The sequence below is a fragment of the Mobula birostris genome, chromosome 19, assembly GCF_030028105.1.
Source record: "Mobula birostris isolate sMobBir1 chromosome 19, sMobBir1.hap1, whole genome shotgun sequence".
In the NCBI taxonomy this organism is placed as follows: domain Eukaryota; kingdom Metazoa; phylum Chordata; class Chondrichthyes; order Myliobatiformes; family Myliobatidae; genus Mobula; species Mobula birostris.
The window spans coordinates 10,368,357-10,384,245 of record NC_092388.1 but is presented as its reverse complement, the minus strand read 5'-3'; the positions used below and the strand labels follow the sequence as shown (position 1 = coordinate 10,384,245).

Genomic DNA, 15,889 nt, shown 5'->3' with positions numbered 1-15,889 from the left:
ATCAGCACCTCTTTCACTTCAGACAGTTGAGGAAGTTTGGTATGGGCCCCTAAATTCCAAGAACTTTCTACAGGGGCACAACTGAGAGCATCCTGACTGGCTGCATCACTGCCTGGTATGGGAACTGTGCTTCCCTTAATCGCAGGACTCTGCAGAGAGTGGTGTGGACAGCCCAGAGCATCCGTAGTTGCGAACTTCCCATGATTCAGGACATTTACAAAGACAGCTGTGAAAAAAGGGCCCAAAGGATCATTGGCGACTCGAGGCATCCCAACCACAATCTACTCCAGCTGCTACCATCCGGGAAAAGGTACCGCAGCATAAAAGCCAGGACCAACAGGCTTCGGGACAGCTTCCACCAGGCCATCAGACAGATTAACTCATGTTGATTTGAGTCCATTTCTATGTTACATTGACTGTTCTGTTTATTATAAATTACTATGATTACACATTGCACATTTAGACGGAGACATAGCATAAAGATTTCTGCTCCTCATGTATGTGAAGGATGTAAGAAATAAAGTCAATTCAATCCTCCAGCACCTAACCCGTGGCTAAGGATGTTTTAAATATCTCTGCTAAGGGCCCTGCAAATTCTGTATTATCCTCCCACAGGGTCCAAGGGAACTCCATGACAGGCCCTGGGGATTTATCCCCCCCTAATTTACCTCAGCACAGCAAACACGTCCTCCTCTGTAATCTGTGTGGGGTCCATGACCTCACTGCTGCTTTGCTTCACTTCTAAATGAAGCCCCTTTTTACTGGGCATCTCTAGAGATGCGGCTCATTCGTCCCTCACTAACAGCGTTAAGAAAACCACCTTTCTCAGACTCTGTACGTCTAGGGTCAATATGACTTGGGTCCTATCAAACTGGGATGTCTTGACCACCCAACCTCGATTTGTGAGAATACTGTGTGAGAACTGTGTGATTTACTACCCTATGCAACCAATTTTGAAGAACTCAAATCTTAAGTGATCGACACACTTTTACCTTATGACACAGGACCAGAATTGGGTCATTCACTTCCTCTCCACCATTCCATTATGGCTGATTTATTATCCCTCGCAACCCCATTCTTTTGCCCTCTCCCTACAACCTTGGTGTCCTTACCAATCAAGAGCTTATCAACCTCAGTTTTAAATATACCAATTGTCATGGCCTCTATAGCCATCGGTGGCAATGAATTCCAGCGGCAGAAGAAACTCCTCTTCATCTGGTCCAACAGGTCTGAGATTCTTGCTCCTTATGTGGATTAGAGCAGGGGTCCCCAACCTTTTTTGCATCGTGGACCAGTTTCATATTGACAATATTCTTGTGGACTGGCCGACCCGGCGGGGGGGGTGCAGGGAGGTAGGGTTGCCAACGGACAAGAGTAGAGGTAAATACATTGTTTACACAAGAGACTACAATGACCATGAAGCCTTGCACGGTAACCAGTGCGCATGCGTGCCTTGCGCATGCATGTACGTGCCGATGTTTTGCTACAAATCGTTTTTGGCGATTCTGTTGGGGGGTGGGGGGTGGTGTTAATCACGACCGGAATATAGGTGATAAGTGGCTAATACACTCAATTTCGTTTCTAAAAACGTTTATCTAAAGAATTTAGCATTAAACACACAGCACATATTTTCCTCGCATGAATATAGCGATAAGTCAATTATCAGGGAAGGACAGGGGAGCTTGAAGTAAGTGTTGAATGAACTTCCAGTAGAAGTGGTAGAGGCAGGTTTGATATTATTTAAAGAAAAATTGGATAAGTATATGGACAGAAAAGGAATGGAGGGTTATGGGCTGAGTGCAGGTCGGTTGGACTAGGTGAGAATAGCATTCGGCACAGACCAGAAGTGCAGAGATGGCCTGTTTCCGTGCTGTAATTGTTATATGGTTATATAAGTAAGTCAATAGCATCATAACATTTTAAGTAACGTTTGGATATTAAACACACAGCACATATTTTCCCCATCTGAACATATAAAACCATTGCAACACATCAATATCACTGAATCAGTGGGCGCCCTGGGCTTGTTTCCCTGCAACAAGATGGTCCCATCGAGGGGTGATGGGAGACAGCGATACTCGAACGGGGTTTCTTATGTCCAGTCTATTACGCAATTTGCTTTTCGTTACATTCATTGCAGAGATATGTTGGAAATGGAAGCAACGTTTTCAGTGCTTCCGTGCTTATTTCAGGATATTTAGCCTTGACTTTGAGATCCAGAATGCCGGCAGAGATGTTATGTCAAACATACTTTTCAGCCCGCTGTCATTTGCAAGCTCGAGGAGTTGATCTTCTTCCCGCGCTGACATGGATGACACGCGGGTAATGACCTCGCATGCGTAATGGCTCAACAGTGGGCGTGACAAGCAATGAGGAAAGGTGCAGCTGACTCCTATCGCCAAATCATATTGTTTCCACGCGGCCCGGTAGCGCATGCTTTGCGGCCTGGTACCGGTCCGCGGCCCGGTGGTTGGGGACCACTGGATTAGAGTGTGGGCTGGAAGAAGGATGAGCAACCTAACTGTGGCACCATGGGAGCCATTCAAGAGAGGGGAGAGAAGAGAAATGTAGTGGTAATTGGGGATAGTATAGTCAGGGGAATAGATAAAAGTTCTCTGTTTCAGGGATAGAGCATCCCAAAAGCTGTGTTGCCTGCCTGGTGCCCGGGTTTGGGATATCTTATTTGACCTGCAGAGAAATTTGCAGAGGGAGGGGAAAGATCCAGTTGTCGTGGTCCATGTGGGCATCAACGACATGGGTAGAACAAGGAAAGAGGTTCTGCTGAAGGAACTTGAACAGCTAGGGATAGAGATAGGTTAAGCGAGTGGGCAAGGGTCTGGCAGACGGAGTACAATGCTGGCAAATGTGAGGTCACCCACTTTGGAAGGGAAAAAAAAAATGGAAGAACAGGTTATTATTTAAATGCTAAAAGTTTGCAGCATGCTGCTATGCAGGAAGACTTGGGAGTGCTTGTATATGAATCACAAAAGGTTGGTTTGTAGGGGCAGCAGGCTATCAAGAAGGCAAATGGAACGTTGGCCTTCATTGCTCGAGGAATTGAATCTAAGAGCAGGGTGGTTATGCTGCGACTGTGTAGGGTACTAGTGAGGCTGAATCTGGAGTACTGCACGCAGTTCCGGTCTCCTTACTCGACGAAGGATATACTGGCTTTGGAGGTGGGGCCGAGGAGGTTCACCAAGTTGATTCCAGATACGAAGGCATTAGACTACGAGGAGAGATTGAGTTGTCTGGAACCGTGTTCACTGGAATTCAGAAGGATGAGAGGAGATCTTACAGAAACGTATAAAGTTATGAATAGAGGCAGGAAAGTTGTTTCCACTGGTAGGTGAGACTAGAATTAGGGGACAAAGCCTCAAGGATCAGGGGAGTAGATTCAGGATGGAGATGAGGAAGAACTGCTTTTCCCCAAAGAGTGGTGAATTTTCTGCCCAATGAAGCAGTGGGGGCTATCTCAGGAAATATATTTAAGACAAGGTTAGATAGATTTTTGCATAGTAGGGGAATTAAGGGGAAAAAAGGTAAAGATGAGTCCATGGCCAGATCAGCCATGATCTTATTGAATGGCAGAGCATGTTCAACAGGCCAGATGGCCCACTACTGCTCCTATTTCTTACGTTCTTATCTCTGCTTAAATCAGCGGTCCCCAACCACCAAAGAATGTGCTATCAGGCCACAAGGAAACGATACGAGTCAACTGCACCTTTCCTCATTCCCTGTCATGCCCACTGTTGAACTTGAATGCACACGAGGTCATTACCCGCGCGAGGACATCGGTCGGTCATTAACCTACAACTACTCGAGTAAAAACCAACCGTCGCTTGAGAGTTTCTTTGGAAGAGATGGTAGGGGACATAAAAGGCCTAATGATGATGATAATAACGCAGAGACAGCTGAGGCCAAGACAGCAAAAAAAGAAAGCTTCCTTCAACAGAAAATACGAGAAGTCGTACATAAAATATGGCTTTATTGCAACCAGTGACTCGCACGCTCCAAGCCCCCTGTGTGTGATATGTGGAGACAAGCTGTCTAATGAGGTAATGAAGCCCTCAAAACTGCTTTGGCACCTTGAGTCCAAGCACCCTGCACTTAAAGACAAACCCGTTGAGTTTTTTTGAGTGGAAAAAAACGTGAGCAAGTGCTGAGAGCCACCACCTCCACAAATGCTGCTGCTCTGAGAGCATCGTACTTAGTGGCTGGCCGTACTGCTAAGGCTAAGAAGCCTTTCACTGTTGGTGAAGAATTGATTCTGCCTGCTGCCAAGGACATGTGCCGTGAACTGTTGGGAGAAGCTGCAGCTAACAAGATGGCACAGGTTTCTCTTTCAGCTACCACAGTTTCAAGGAGAATCGATGACATAGTACAGGACATCAAAGCACAGCTGTTGGAACGGTAACGAGTCTGGTTTCACTACCCGAGTCAAAGAGGTTGTTCCCGAATGCCAGTCTACACACTGTGTCACACACTGGGAAATGCTGGCTAGCCGAAAAATGTCACCTGATCTTAACAGCGTATTGAGTGACGTTGTTGAAGTTATCAATCACATCAAAGCAAAAGCCCTTAACTCACGTCTGTTTGTGCAGCTTTGTGAGGAAATGGATGCAGAGCACAAACGCCTTCTCTTACACACTGAAGTCAGGTGGCTATCAAGGGGGAGAGCCCTGGCCAGGGTTTTTGAGTTAAGAGAGCAGCTACAGAGATTTCTTTCAGGAGAAAAAGTCACCACTGGCAGCACACTTCAGTGACGAGGAGTGGATAGCAAAACTCGCTTATCTGTGTGACATCTTCAACTTGCTCAATGAACTCAATTTGTCACTTCGGGGGAGAATGACAACTGTCTTCAAGTTGGCAGATAAAGTGTTTACTTTCATAGCCAAACTGGAACTGTGGGGACGGCGAGTGGACAGGGGCATATTTGACATGTTCCCAACATTAGCTGGGAATTTGGGAGAGACTGAGGCTCACAGCTGGTGCACGATCACCTATCTTCACTATCGACAGAATTCGAACGTTATTTCCCAACCGCAAATGACCCAAGACATGCAAAGGAATGGGTCCGTGACCCATTTGTGAATGTCCCCAGTGAATCATCCACGTCAGTGTGGGAAGAAGATCAACTCCTTGAGCTTGCAAATGACAGTGGGCTGAAAAGTATGTTTGACATAACATCTCTGCTGGCATTCTGGATCAAAGTCAAGGCTGAGTATCCTGAGATAGCCACGAAAGCACTGAAAATGTTTCCATTTCCAACATCATATCTCTGCGAAGCGAAGTTTTCTGCAATGAATGCAACGAAAACTAAATTGTGGAATAGACTGGACATTAGGAACCCCCTTATGACTTATAATTGACTTATCACTTAAACTAGGAAAATATGCACTGTGTGTTTAATATTAAATTCGTTAGATAAACCCTTTTAGAAACAAAATTGAGTGTATTAGCCACTGATAAGTGACTTATAATTCATTTATCACCTATATTCAGGTTGTGATTAACACTTCCCCCCCCTCCACCCCCTCCCCCCTCCCCCTTCCCCTCCCCCCCTTCCCCCCTTCCCCTCTCCCCCTCTCCCCCTTCCCCTCCCCCCTTCCCCCCTCCCCCCTCCCCCCTCCCCCTTCCCCCCTCCTCCCATCCCCCTCCCTCCCTTTCCCCCCTCCCCCTTCCCCCTCCTCCCATCCCCCTCCCTCCCTCTTCCCCCCTCCTCCCATCCCCCCTCCCTCCCTCCCCTTCCCCCTCCCCCTCTCATCCCCCCTCCCCCTCCTTCCCCTCTCCCCCTTCCATCCCCCTCCCCCTCCTTCCCCTCTCCCCCTTCCATCCCCCTCCCCCTCCTCCCCTCTCCCCCTTCCATCCCCCTCCCCCTCCTTCCCCTCTCCCCCTTCCATCCCCCTCCCCCTCCTTCCCCTCTCCCCCTTCCATCCCCTCCCCCTCCTTCCCCTCTCCCCCTTCCATCCCCCTCCCCCTCCTTCCCCTCTCCCCCTTCCATCCCCCTCCCCCTCCTTCCCCTCTCCCCCTTCCATCCCCCTCCCCCTCCTTCCCCTCTCCCCCTTCCATCCCCCTCCCCCTCCTTCCCCTCTCCCCCTTCCATCCCCCCTCCCCCTTCCATCCCCCCTCCCCCTCCTTCCCTCTCCCCCTTCCATCCCCCTCTCCCCCTTCCATCCCCCCTCCCCCTCCTTCCCCTCTCCCCTTCCATCCCCCCTCCCCCTCCTTCCCCTCTCCCCCTTCCATCCCCCCTCCCCCTCCTTCCCCTCTCCCCCTTCCATCCCCCCTCCCCCTCCTTCCCCTCTCCCCCTTCCATCCCCCCTCCCCCTCCTTCCCCTCTCCCCCTTCCATCCCCCCTCCCCCTCCTTCCCCTCTCCCCTTCCATCCCCCCTCCCCCTCCTTCCCCTCTCCCCCTTCCATCCCCCCTCCCCCTCCTTCCCCTCTCCCCCTTCCCCCCTCCTCCCATCCCTCCTCCCCCTCCTTCCCCCTCTCCCCCTTCCCCCCTCCTCCCATCCCTCCTCCCCCTCCTTCCCCTCTCCCCTTCCCCCCTCCTCCCATCCCTCCTCCCCCTCCTTCCCCTCTCCCCCTTCCCCCCCTCCTCCCATCCCTCCTCCCCCTCCTTCCCTCTCCCCCTCCTCCCATCCCTCCTCCCCCTCCTTCCCCTCTCCCCCTTCCCCCTCCTCCCATCCCTCCTCCCCCTCCTTCCCCTCTCCCCCTTCCCCCCTCCTCCCATCCCTCCTCCCCCTCCTTCCCCTCTCCCCCTTCCCCCCTCCTCCCATCCCTCCTCCCCCTCCTTCCCCTCTCCCCCTTCCCCCCTCCTCCCATCCCTCCTCCCCCTCCTTCCCCTCTCCCCCTTCCCCCCTCCTTCCATCCCTCCTCCTCCTCTCCCCCTATCCCCCTCCCTCCCCCCATCCCCCCTCCCCCTCCCCCCCTCCTCCCATCCCCCCTCCCCTCCCCCCCTCCTCCCATCCCCCCTCCCCCCCTCCTCCCATCCCCCCTCCCCCCCTCCTCCCATCCCCCTCCCCCTCCCCTCCCATCCCCCCTCCCCCTCCCCCCCTCCCTCCCATCCCCCCTCCCCCTCCCCCCCTCCTCCCATCCCCCCTCCCCCTCCTTCCCCTCTCCCCCTTCACCCCCTCCTCCCCCTTCCCCTTCCATCAGCCAGTCCACAAGAATATTGTCAATATTAAACCGGTCCGCGGTGCAAAAAAGGTTGGGGACCCCTGGCTTAAATAAAGTCCCTCTATTTTGAGGCTGTGCTCTCTGGTTCCAAACTGCCCTATTTGCCCCATTACGTGATATAAAGAATGACGGGATGTCAGTGTCACCACATATCCACGGTCTCCTCATCTTGAAAAGTATTTTCATTACAACTGATTCCAGCAAATGCTGCCATTTCCAATCACCCTTCTTTTGCTGCAGTCCTCACCCAGTTTCTCAATTACCTTAAATACCAGCAGACAGTTATCTACTCCATTTCATTTGCTCTGAGTTAATGCCTGGAATAACTCATTCTTCCTTGTTTGCATCCCCTTGGCCATCCTACAGAGCTATCTGCTGTTAAGCAAACAAAACCCTCTTTCAGCTCTCTACTAATGAACTTCATGTATGTACTTTTCAGAATATGTACGCGATAGACGTCAAAAAGATGCTGAGCCGCGGTCTCCTCCAAAAGTTGCGCCTCAGACTTTGCTGGGTTTTTTTTTAGATCTGTAGGGCTGGTTTTGAGGTTAGGGAAGTGGGGGAGTCATAGGTCAGGCCAGGGTCTAGGCTTCCGTTCTGCGCTCGAAGGCCAGTAACATGGACATGTTATGAAGGACATCCATGTTCGGATGTTGGGCTGGCAGACCAGCGAGGATGAGGGCTGATGGCAGACCCAGCTCAACATGTCAGCAGCAGATTCTAGGGTTGGAGTTCCATGTGGGCATGAGGCACAAAGGCTGGTGAGCCCTTAGGTACGAATCATCAAGACTGGAGTTCAAGGCCACGGATTCAGGGTGCCGTCATCAGTATGTCCGGAGTTTGAGGCCAGAGTTCGGGTCCTCATCCTGGGTCTTCATTCACTCTCATCTGCCAGTTCTGGGATTGATAACAAAGATCAAAGCCCGAAAGTCAATTGAAAGTCAGGAATTTCAGGCCTGAAGGCTGAAGCCCTTGGTCTGAGAGTCTCTACGAAGTTTGCTGGGGAAGTTGAAGGCCAATGTCTGTGAGTCTGAATCCACTGCAGGCTGAAGGACCAGAGATCGCCTTCCCTGGGATTAAAGAACCCTCTGTGTGTGCATGAATGGGAGGGAGGCAATGGGCTTATTTTGCTGGTGTTGTTTTGTTGCTGCTTGTGTTGTTCTGTGATCACAGTGAGAATGCTATGTTGGCAAGGAATGTGTGGCAACACATGCTTGCTACCCCCAACATATCCTTAGGTCATGTTTGTTGTTAATGCAAACAATGCATTTCACTGCACTAGATGAATCTTAATCTTAGTTTCCTATCTGAATCGTCTAAATGTATATATACTGTGTGGTCCAATGAATCCTCTTCTCCTAATAGCTGCCCTCAGCCACCTCCTCTTCCTGACCTAAATATTCCTTGGTGACGTTGAATGCACAGAGAAAGACAGCCTCAATTGATGAAATTTGATTCTTCTTCTTCACTGTCCTTAGAGATCTACTGCTGATCCTCAGATAACTGACCTCCTGCTCTCTTCCTCCAGTGCTGTCCCAGATATGGGGACACTGCATCCCAACATTCTGGGATGATCCAGTGATCCAGCAGATCCTCTCCCAGTGCAAGTGGGCGGCACGGTAGAGTAGCAGTTAGCACATCCCTTTACAGCACCTGAGATCACCAATCAGGGTTAAGATCCCGCAACGTCTGTAAAGAGTTTGTGTGTTCTCCTGTGACCATGTGGCCTTCCTCCGGGTGCTTGGCGGTTTTCTCCCACATTCCAAAGGCACATGGGCTGGGTTTAGCAAGTTGTGGGCATGCTACGTTGGAGACAGAAGCAGGGCAATACTTGCAACTTCTCAAGCATAGTCTTCTTTGATTTGATTTGATTAAAGTGACAGATTTCACTGAATGTTTTGATGTACACTTGACAAATAAAACTAATCTTTCAAAAAAGTGTGAGATAGCTTTAACAACCAACAATGTCCTTTCTCCAGTTCAGCAGCTGTCAAAACTAATCACTGGATTTGAACAGATGTGAATGATTTTGACATTCAAGAATCTTTTCTTTATTTAAAAGCTCCCCAAAACAATTATATTTATTTAAACTAACTTACAGTAATGAAATACATTTTTAAAAAGTTAAATTTACTGTTATCTAGTTCTTTATTTATTTAGAAATATAGCACAGAACAGCCCTTCCAGCCCAACAAGCCGCACTACCCAACAACTACCAATTTAACCTGAGCCTAATCCACACAATTTACAACAACCAATTAACCTACCAGCCGATACGTCTTTGGACTGTGGTAGGAAACCAGAGCACCTGGGGGAAACCCATGTGAACACGGGAAGGACATACAAACTTCTTACAAAGGACACTGGAAATGAACTCAAGAACACCCCCAGCTGTAATAGAATCAGTTAACAGTTACACTACTATGGCAGCCCATTAATTCTTCCTTTGATTCCAGCACATCTCCTGGATCAACAGTTGGGTTTCTCAGCCTCAGAGCCAGAGGTCTGCAGTCACCTTCTCTGACTGTGGGACATACAGCAGAATATAAAATGCTACCCCCAGCTTAAGTCCACGAAGAAATATTGGCAATTCTGACAGAAGCTGACCTCTGGACAGAAGAGCCTGCCTCAATACATCCACAAATTATTTCACTGACTCTCCTCAGAGAATCCCACTCATGTTAATACAAGCAAAACAGAATCCTGGAATTCAACCAGAAAAGAACTTTAAACATCACATCGTTTTCATCAATATATCTCCATGGACTTTGATGTTTAGTGGCTGAAACCATCGTCAATTCTCGTTGTCATCTCTGGACTCAATTTATCTATTGTGTCTCTTTTGACCTCCAATTCTCCAGTCAACAATAACTCCAGCTTGCCAAGCACACAGCCACTCACTTTATATATGCAAGCATTCATGGTAGGGAGCGATCGGCATTAAAATACATAATTCAACATGAATTTGATAAAACCTACATATTTTGAGATTGCCTTAAGAAGTTTCCCGAATCTATAACTAAATACAACTTTTAATAAGAAACATCGAAGTCGTATCGCAGTTGGATTCTATATTGGCAAACAGTAATGCAATTCTATCAAGAGCAAACGAGAGCCAAAAATAACACTCAGATGCTAAAAGCAAGGTTGTTAAAGTTACATATCTACAATTCCCTGTACAAGATTAAACATTTCAGGGTGGCTGAACGTATAGTATTAAATCACTGGTCCGTATCAAGGCGTAAATCTGAGCGATAAAAATCCAACAATCGAACTACACTAGCATCTGCATATTTTATTATGTTTGTAATCATAAGAATTAATCAAGTTTTTCTGTGCGACAGGCACCCACAAGAGCAAAAATAATATTACATATAAGTTACATTGGCTTCCAACTTGTCTAAGGGAATATTATTCAGACAAGTGTCTCGCACAACCTTCAGACTTACTGCGGCTCTTGAGCAAATGGAACTGATTACAGTTCAACTCTCGGTCTAACGCTAGCTATAAGAGGGAAGACGCCTTACCCATGCAGTGACGAACATAGCCACTGTATTTAAATGGCAAGTTCATGAAGGTTCTCACGACAGCCGCCATGCTCCAATCTCGTCTCCACGACCTCTGCCTCCTACAACTCTCCCGTATCGAGCCTATCGTGGAGCCAGCGGAAGCTCGCAGCTCAAACCCGAGTGACAGCGGCAGCACCAATCGGCGAGCGACGCGCTTTCACCAATCAGCAGTAGCAAAACTCTGCGCCCGCCCCCAGATCGCAGAGGCTGGGGAAATTCGACTTTATAACGGATTGGGAATAAGGTTAATACGTATTAATTAGGGGCTTTATGCTTGTTTATATGATTGGACTGGAGCTTTAAGTCCCGCATCACCAGGTTCAAGAACAGCTACTTCCCTTCAACCGTTCGGTTTTTGAACGACCAGCAAAAACCTAATCACTACAGTTTAGCAACACTTTAAAATTAACTTCGTTTTTTTGTTGTTCTAATCGTGTTTTCTTGTAAAAACTCTGTATGTTATTTTTAATTTATGTTTTTCTTGTGAATGCTGTATGTACTTAATGATAGCGTCGCAAGTAAGGTTTTTAATGCACCCGTACCTACATGTACTTGTGAATATAACAAGAAACCCGGCTTTGATTCTAATAAGGTAGTTTATTCGTCATAAAAATATTTTATAAACTCATATTTCAAAATATTAAAATAAATCTTAAAGCACATATTTTGTTGCAAGCTCCTTGAAATAATTGCATTTCTCCATCCAAATATGCTGCCTGGCCTGCTGAGTATCTATTATATTTTTATTTAATTCTTTACAACATGTTTGTTTGGTGGAATGGGAGGCAGAAAAAGGACAGGTGCAGGAATTTCAAATCCAAAGTGAAAGTTGAGTTTATTGTCATATGCACAAATATATCTATGCTCAGCTGCAATGAAAAACTTACTTGCATCATCACAGACGCATCACGTCATATGAGCAATACTGTACTCACAAGAAAAACAATCATCAAATATACATAATATTTACAAAAAAAGATGCCCAGGACAGAAAAAAAATCCATTTTAGTGCAAAATGGTCAAGGTGTCGCTAAACTAATGATTTGGGTTTTGCCAGTTGGCTCAAAAACTGAATGGTTGCAGGGAAGAGACTGGTCTCTCCTGCTCACCCTCACCTGTTGCTCCCAGAGGAGGGTGCCTTTTCCTTTTTTTTTCTCTCTCTCTCTCTCTCTCTCTCTCTCTCTCTCTCTCTCTCTCTCTCTCTCTCTCTCTCTCTCTCTCTCTCTCTCTCTCTCTCTCTCTTTCTCTCTCTCTCTCTCTCTCTCTCTTCTCTCCCCACCCCCCCCTCACTTGATGCTGCTGGAGTACTGGGTCTTGGCAAGGTTTAGTTGAAGTGGTTTGTGGATTTGACACTAGCTCATGTTATGATGTGTTTCTGGTCACTCCGTTTGTTGACATATTGTGTGATTTTGATAGGGCAGACTGACTCTGCAGCCTGCAGTTAACAAACGACACAGCACTAGATTGAACTAAACTGAGCTGGACTAAATATACCTGGACTCCTTCAATGACTTTGTGGTTTGTTCTACGTTGCTTTTTACGAACCCACAGGTTTCATTTCCTGTGGACTGGCACTTCAAGAGCGCCTAAATGAGGCGGGACTATGATGTTGTTCACTGACTGACTTGCAGCTTGTTTAACTTTAAACCAAGGACACAGACAGTCACGGTCAGAAGCCAGTCGAGAGAGAGAGAGAGAAACACTGGGAAGCTGGTAGCTTCAGCTTGTTGCAGCTGAGGCTTGGAACTCTCTTATGCCCACAAGGGTGGGTTAAACATTGGCACGGAGTGCATAACAGAATGTATGTCTGTCACTTTGTATAATCCCAAAGGAGTGGATTTTTTGGGATATCTTGTGGAGACCACTTGTGTGTTAACCCTTGCCTGGGTATGTTGTGTGGTAATCCCTTGAAGACAATATCCCTGTGACAGGTCACTTTTGGCGAAAACTCGTATGTGAATTTGGAACAAAACGACGGACAAGATCTTCGACGACAATACTTTTGTTTACCTGGGGAATTCAACATAACCACCTTTTCTCTACGTTTCACCCTGGATTACAAATATCTCTCTCCTATCACTTATTCCGTGGATGAACTGAACTTTCCTACTTTACCATCTCAAGACTCTAAGCTTTGTCTCCCCAAGCTTAACTTAGTTTGGGAGCTATATTACACATATATATACATAACACTGTTAACATTTGTTTATCTTGGTTAAGTTATGATATTATGAGCAGATACTAATACTGTAAAGATAGTGATTTTAACATTAAAACCCGACTCAATGTGAAATCTCTTGCTGCTGGTTTATTTCTAAACGTTACAGTTCGTAACATGCTCGTTTGCATAATGTGTTCTGTGATTTTTTTTCTTTGAATGGGTTCCATGGTTTTCTTTGTTTCATGGCTGTCTGTGGGAAGACAAATCTCAGGGTTGTATACTGCATACATACTTTGATAATAAAGCAACACACATAAAAGTTGCTGGTGAACGCAGCAGGCCAGGCAGCATCTCTAGGAAGAGGTACAGTCGACGTTTCAGGCCGAGACCCTTCGTCAGGACTAACTGAAGGAAGAGTTAGTAAGAGATTTGAAAGTGGGAGGGGGAGGGGGAGATCCGAAATGATAGGAGAAGACAGGAGGGGGAGGGATGGAGCCAAGAGCTGGACGGGTGATTGGCAAAAGGGATATGAGAGGATCATGGGACAGGAGGCCCAGGGAGAAGGAAAAGGGGGAGGGGGGAAAACCCAGAGGATTGGCAAGGGGTATAGTCAGAGGGACAGAGGGAGGAAAAGGAGAGAGAGAGAAAGAATGTGTGTATATGAATAAATAATGGATGGGGTACGAGGGGTACGAGGGGGAGGTGGGGCATTAGCAGAAGTTAGAGAAGTCAATGTTCATGCCATCAGGTTGGAGGCTGCCCAGACGGAATATAAGATGTTGTTCCGCCAACCTGAGTGTGGCTTCTGCAGAATTCCTTGTGTTTGCTTTGATAATAAATGTACTTTATATCTTTGATACTGCTTGTGAGATACTTCGGGCTTCTGTACCTCCTGCCTGATGGTAGATGCAAGAAGATGGCATGGCCCAAATGGAGGGCATCTTTGATGACAGATGTTGCCTTGTTGAGGTGGTTCCTCCTATAGACACTACCACTAGTGGGGAGAGGTATAAGTGCCAGTATTGGGCAGAGTCTACTTCTTTCTGTAGCTTCTTACATTCTGTTATTGTCCTCCGTTCAATATCTTGGTCACTGAAATGTAGCATTGACTTTCACTTTCAAATTTTTCACTTAGCTTTAAAAAAAACATTTTCTTAATTTCCTCATCTCTCTCTTTTCTCTTCCATGGTCCATCTATCTTTCCTACTCCTTATGTGTCTTGGTTCATATGATTTGACATTGAATTCACTTACTCATTCATGAGGGGTATAAACAGGATCAAAGCTTTGTCCGCTCAGGCTAGGTGAGAGTAGGACCAGAGGTCATAAGTTTAGGGTGAAAGGTGAATCTATGGGGGACCCTTTACACACAGAGGGTGACAAGAGTGCGGAATGAGCTGCCATCGGAAGTGGTAGATGCGGATTCGATTGCAACTTTTAAGAGAAGTTTGGATATTTAACATTGGATGAGAGAGATATGGAGGGCTATGGTTGCAGGGAAATAGCTGTTCTTGAACCCACTGGTTTGAGATTTAAGGCTTCTGTGTCTCCAGTCCAACAGAAGCTGCAAGATAGCATAGACTGGTTGACAGGGATCTGCGCTGATGGATTTTGCTTTCTGAGGCAGTGGATACTACCAATGGTGTGAAGCATATACTCATGATGTATTGAGCAGATTCCACTACTTTCTGAAGCCAATTTATATCTGTTTTTGTGTGGGACACTTGGAACAGTGTCTGCTTCAGACCTACTTCAGCCCCTCCTCAGCTTTTTCTCCAGTATATTTTACTGAGAGATGCAGCACAGTAAGAGGCCCTTCCAGCCCGGCAATCCCAGATCACCCTATTGCACCCATGTGGCCAATTAATCTACTAACTTGCAGGTCTATGGAATGTGGAAGGAAACCAGAGCAGTCACAGGAAGAATGTACAATCACAAACAAGAGAAAATCTGCAGATGCTGGAATTCAAGCATGAAAATGCTGGAGGAACTCAGCAGGCCAGGCAGAATCTATAGAAAAGAGTACAGTCAATGCTTCAGGTCGAGACCCTTCATCAGGGCGTACAAACTCCTTACATACAGCAGCGGGAAATGAACCCGGGTCACTGGTAGTGTGAAGAGTTACATTAACTGCTGCACTAAGCAAATGTTAACCATTACTGAGTGAGCAATAGGTATAAAAACACTGAAGATTATCTGATTTTGCTCATATTAAGTATGCTCTTAATTTGCAGTTCTCTTTACATGTCCCTCTTCACCATCTCCACACACAACCCTGTCTTTTTCCTTGTTCATTTCAGACATTAAAGGAGCACTGGCAGGACAGTAACCCCAAAAGGACCGTACAATAGAAGACAGACGTGCTTGCAAAATTAAATCCTTGCTATATTGGGAAGCCTCCCAAAATGCTTGTATTCATTTATCACATGAACATCAAAAAATACAGTGAAATGCATTAACATTCAACACATTGGATAAGAAACCTGGTGAATGTTGTGATGATTAATGGCTGAGGAGAACATAACATGTGAGACAATTAGCTCATGGTTGAAGTTCATGATCGCGCTTATTGTCATTCAATCCTCCACACGTGTACTGCCAAATGAAACAACATTCGTCCAAACCAAGGTGCACAACGCAGTATATATAACTCACACACAGCATATAAAGCAATATTACCCCAGATAGGTTAACAAATAAGGTGTATTCCAACACAAGTCAAAAAGTAAGTAATAAAATGCTATTGTGCTTCATAGGTGATGAGACATAGGTGGTGGCAGGGAGATCAATAGTCTCATAGCTGGGGGAGAGGATGCTGTTTGTTACCCTAACAGTCCTTGTCCTAATGCTATGGTATCTCCTGCCTGATGGTAAAAGGTCAAAGAGGTTGTTGGATGTATGGGACGGATCATTGACAAACTCTTTGGGGAGTTGGAGATGTGCCTAAAATTGTAAAAGAGGCTGCTTAGGTTGCCTCCTTCCTT

General features: G+C 46.7%; 1 protein-coding gene across 1 annotated transcript in view; it reads right to left on the bottom strand.

Annotated features, from left to right (window-relative positions):
* LOC140212299 (3-hydroxyisobutyrate dehydrogenase, mitochondrial-like) overlaps positions 1 to 10,815 on the bottom strand; it is a 151,326-nt gene extending 140,511 nt beyond the window's left edge. Inside the window, exon 1 of the mRNA XM_072283003.1 lies at positions 10,704 to 10,815. Coding sequence (XP_072139104.1) covers positions 10,704 to 10,773 — 70 coding nt within the window. The 5' untranslated portion in view covers positions 10,774 to 10,815. The remainder of the gene's footprint in view (positions 1 to 10,703) is intronic.
* Between the last annotated feature and the right edge of the window lie 5,074 nt (positions 10,816 to 15,889).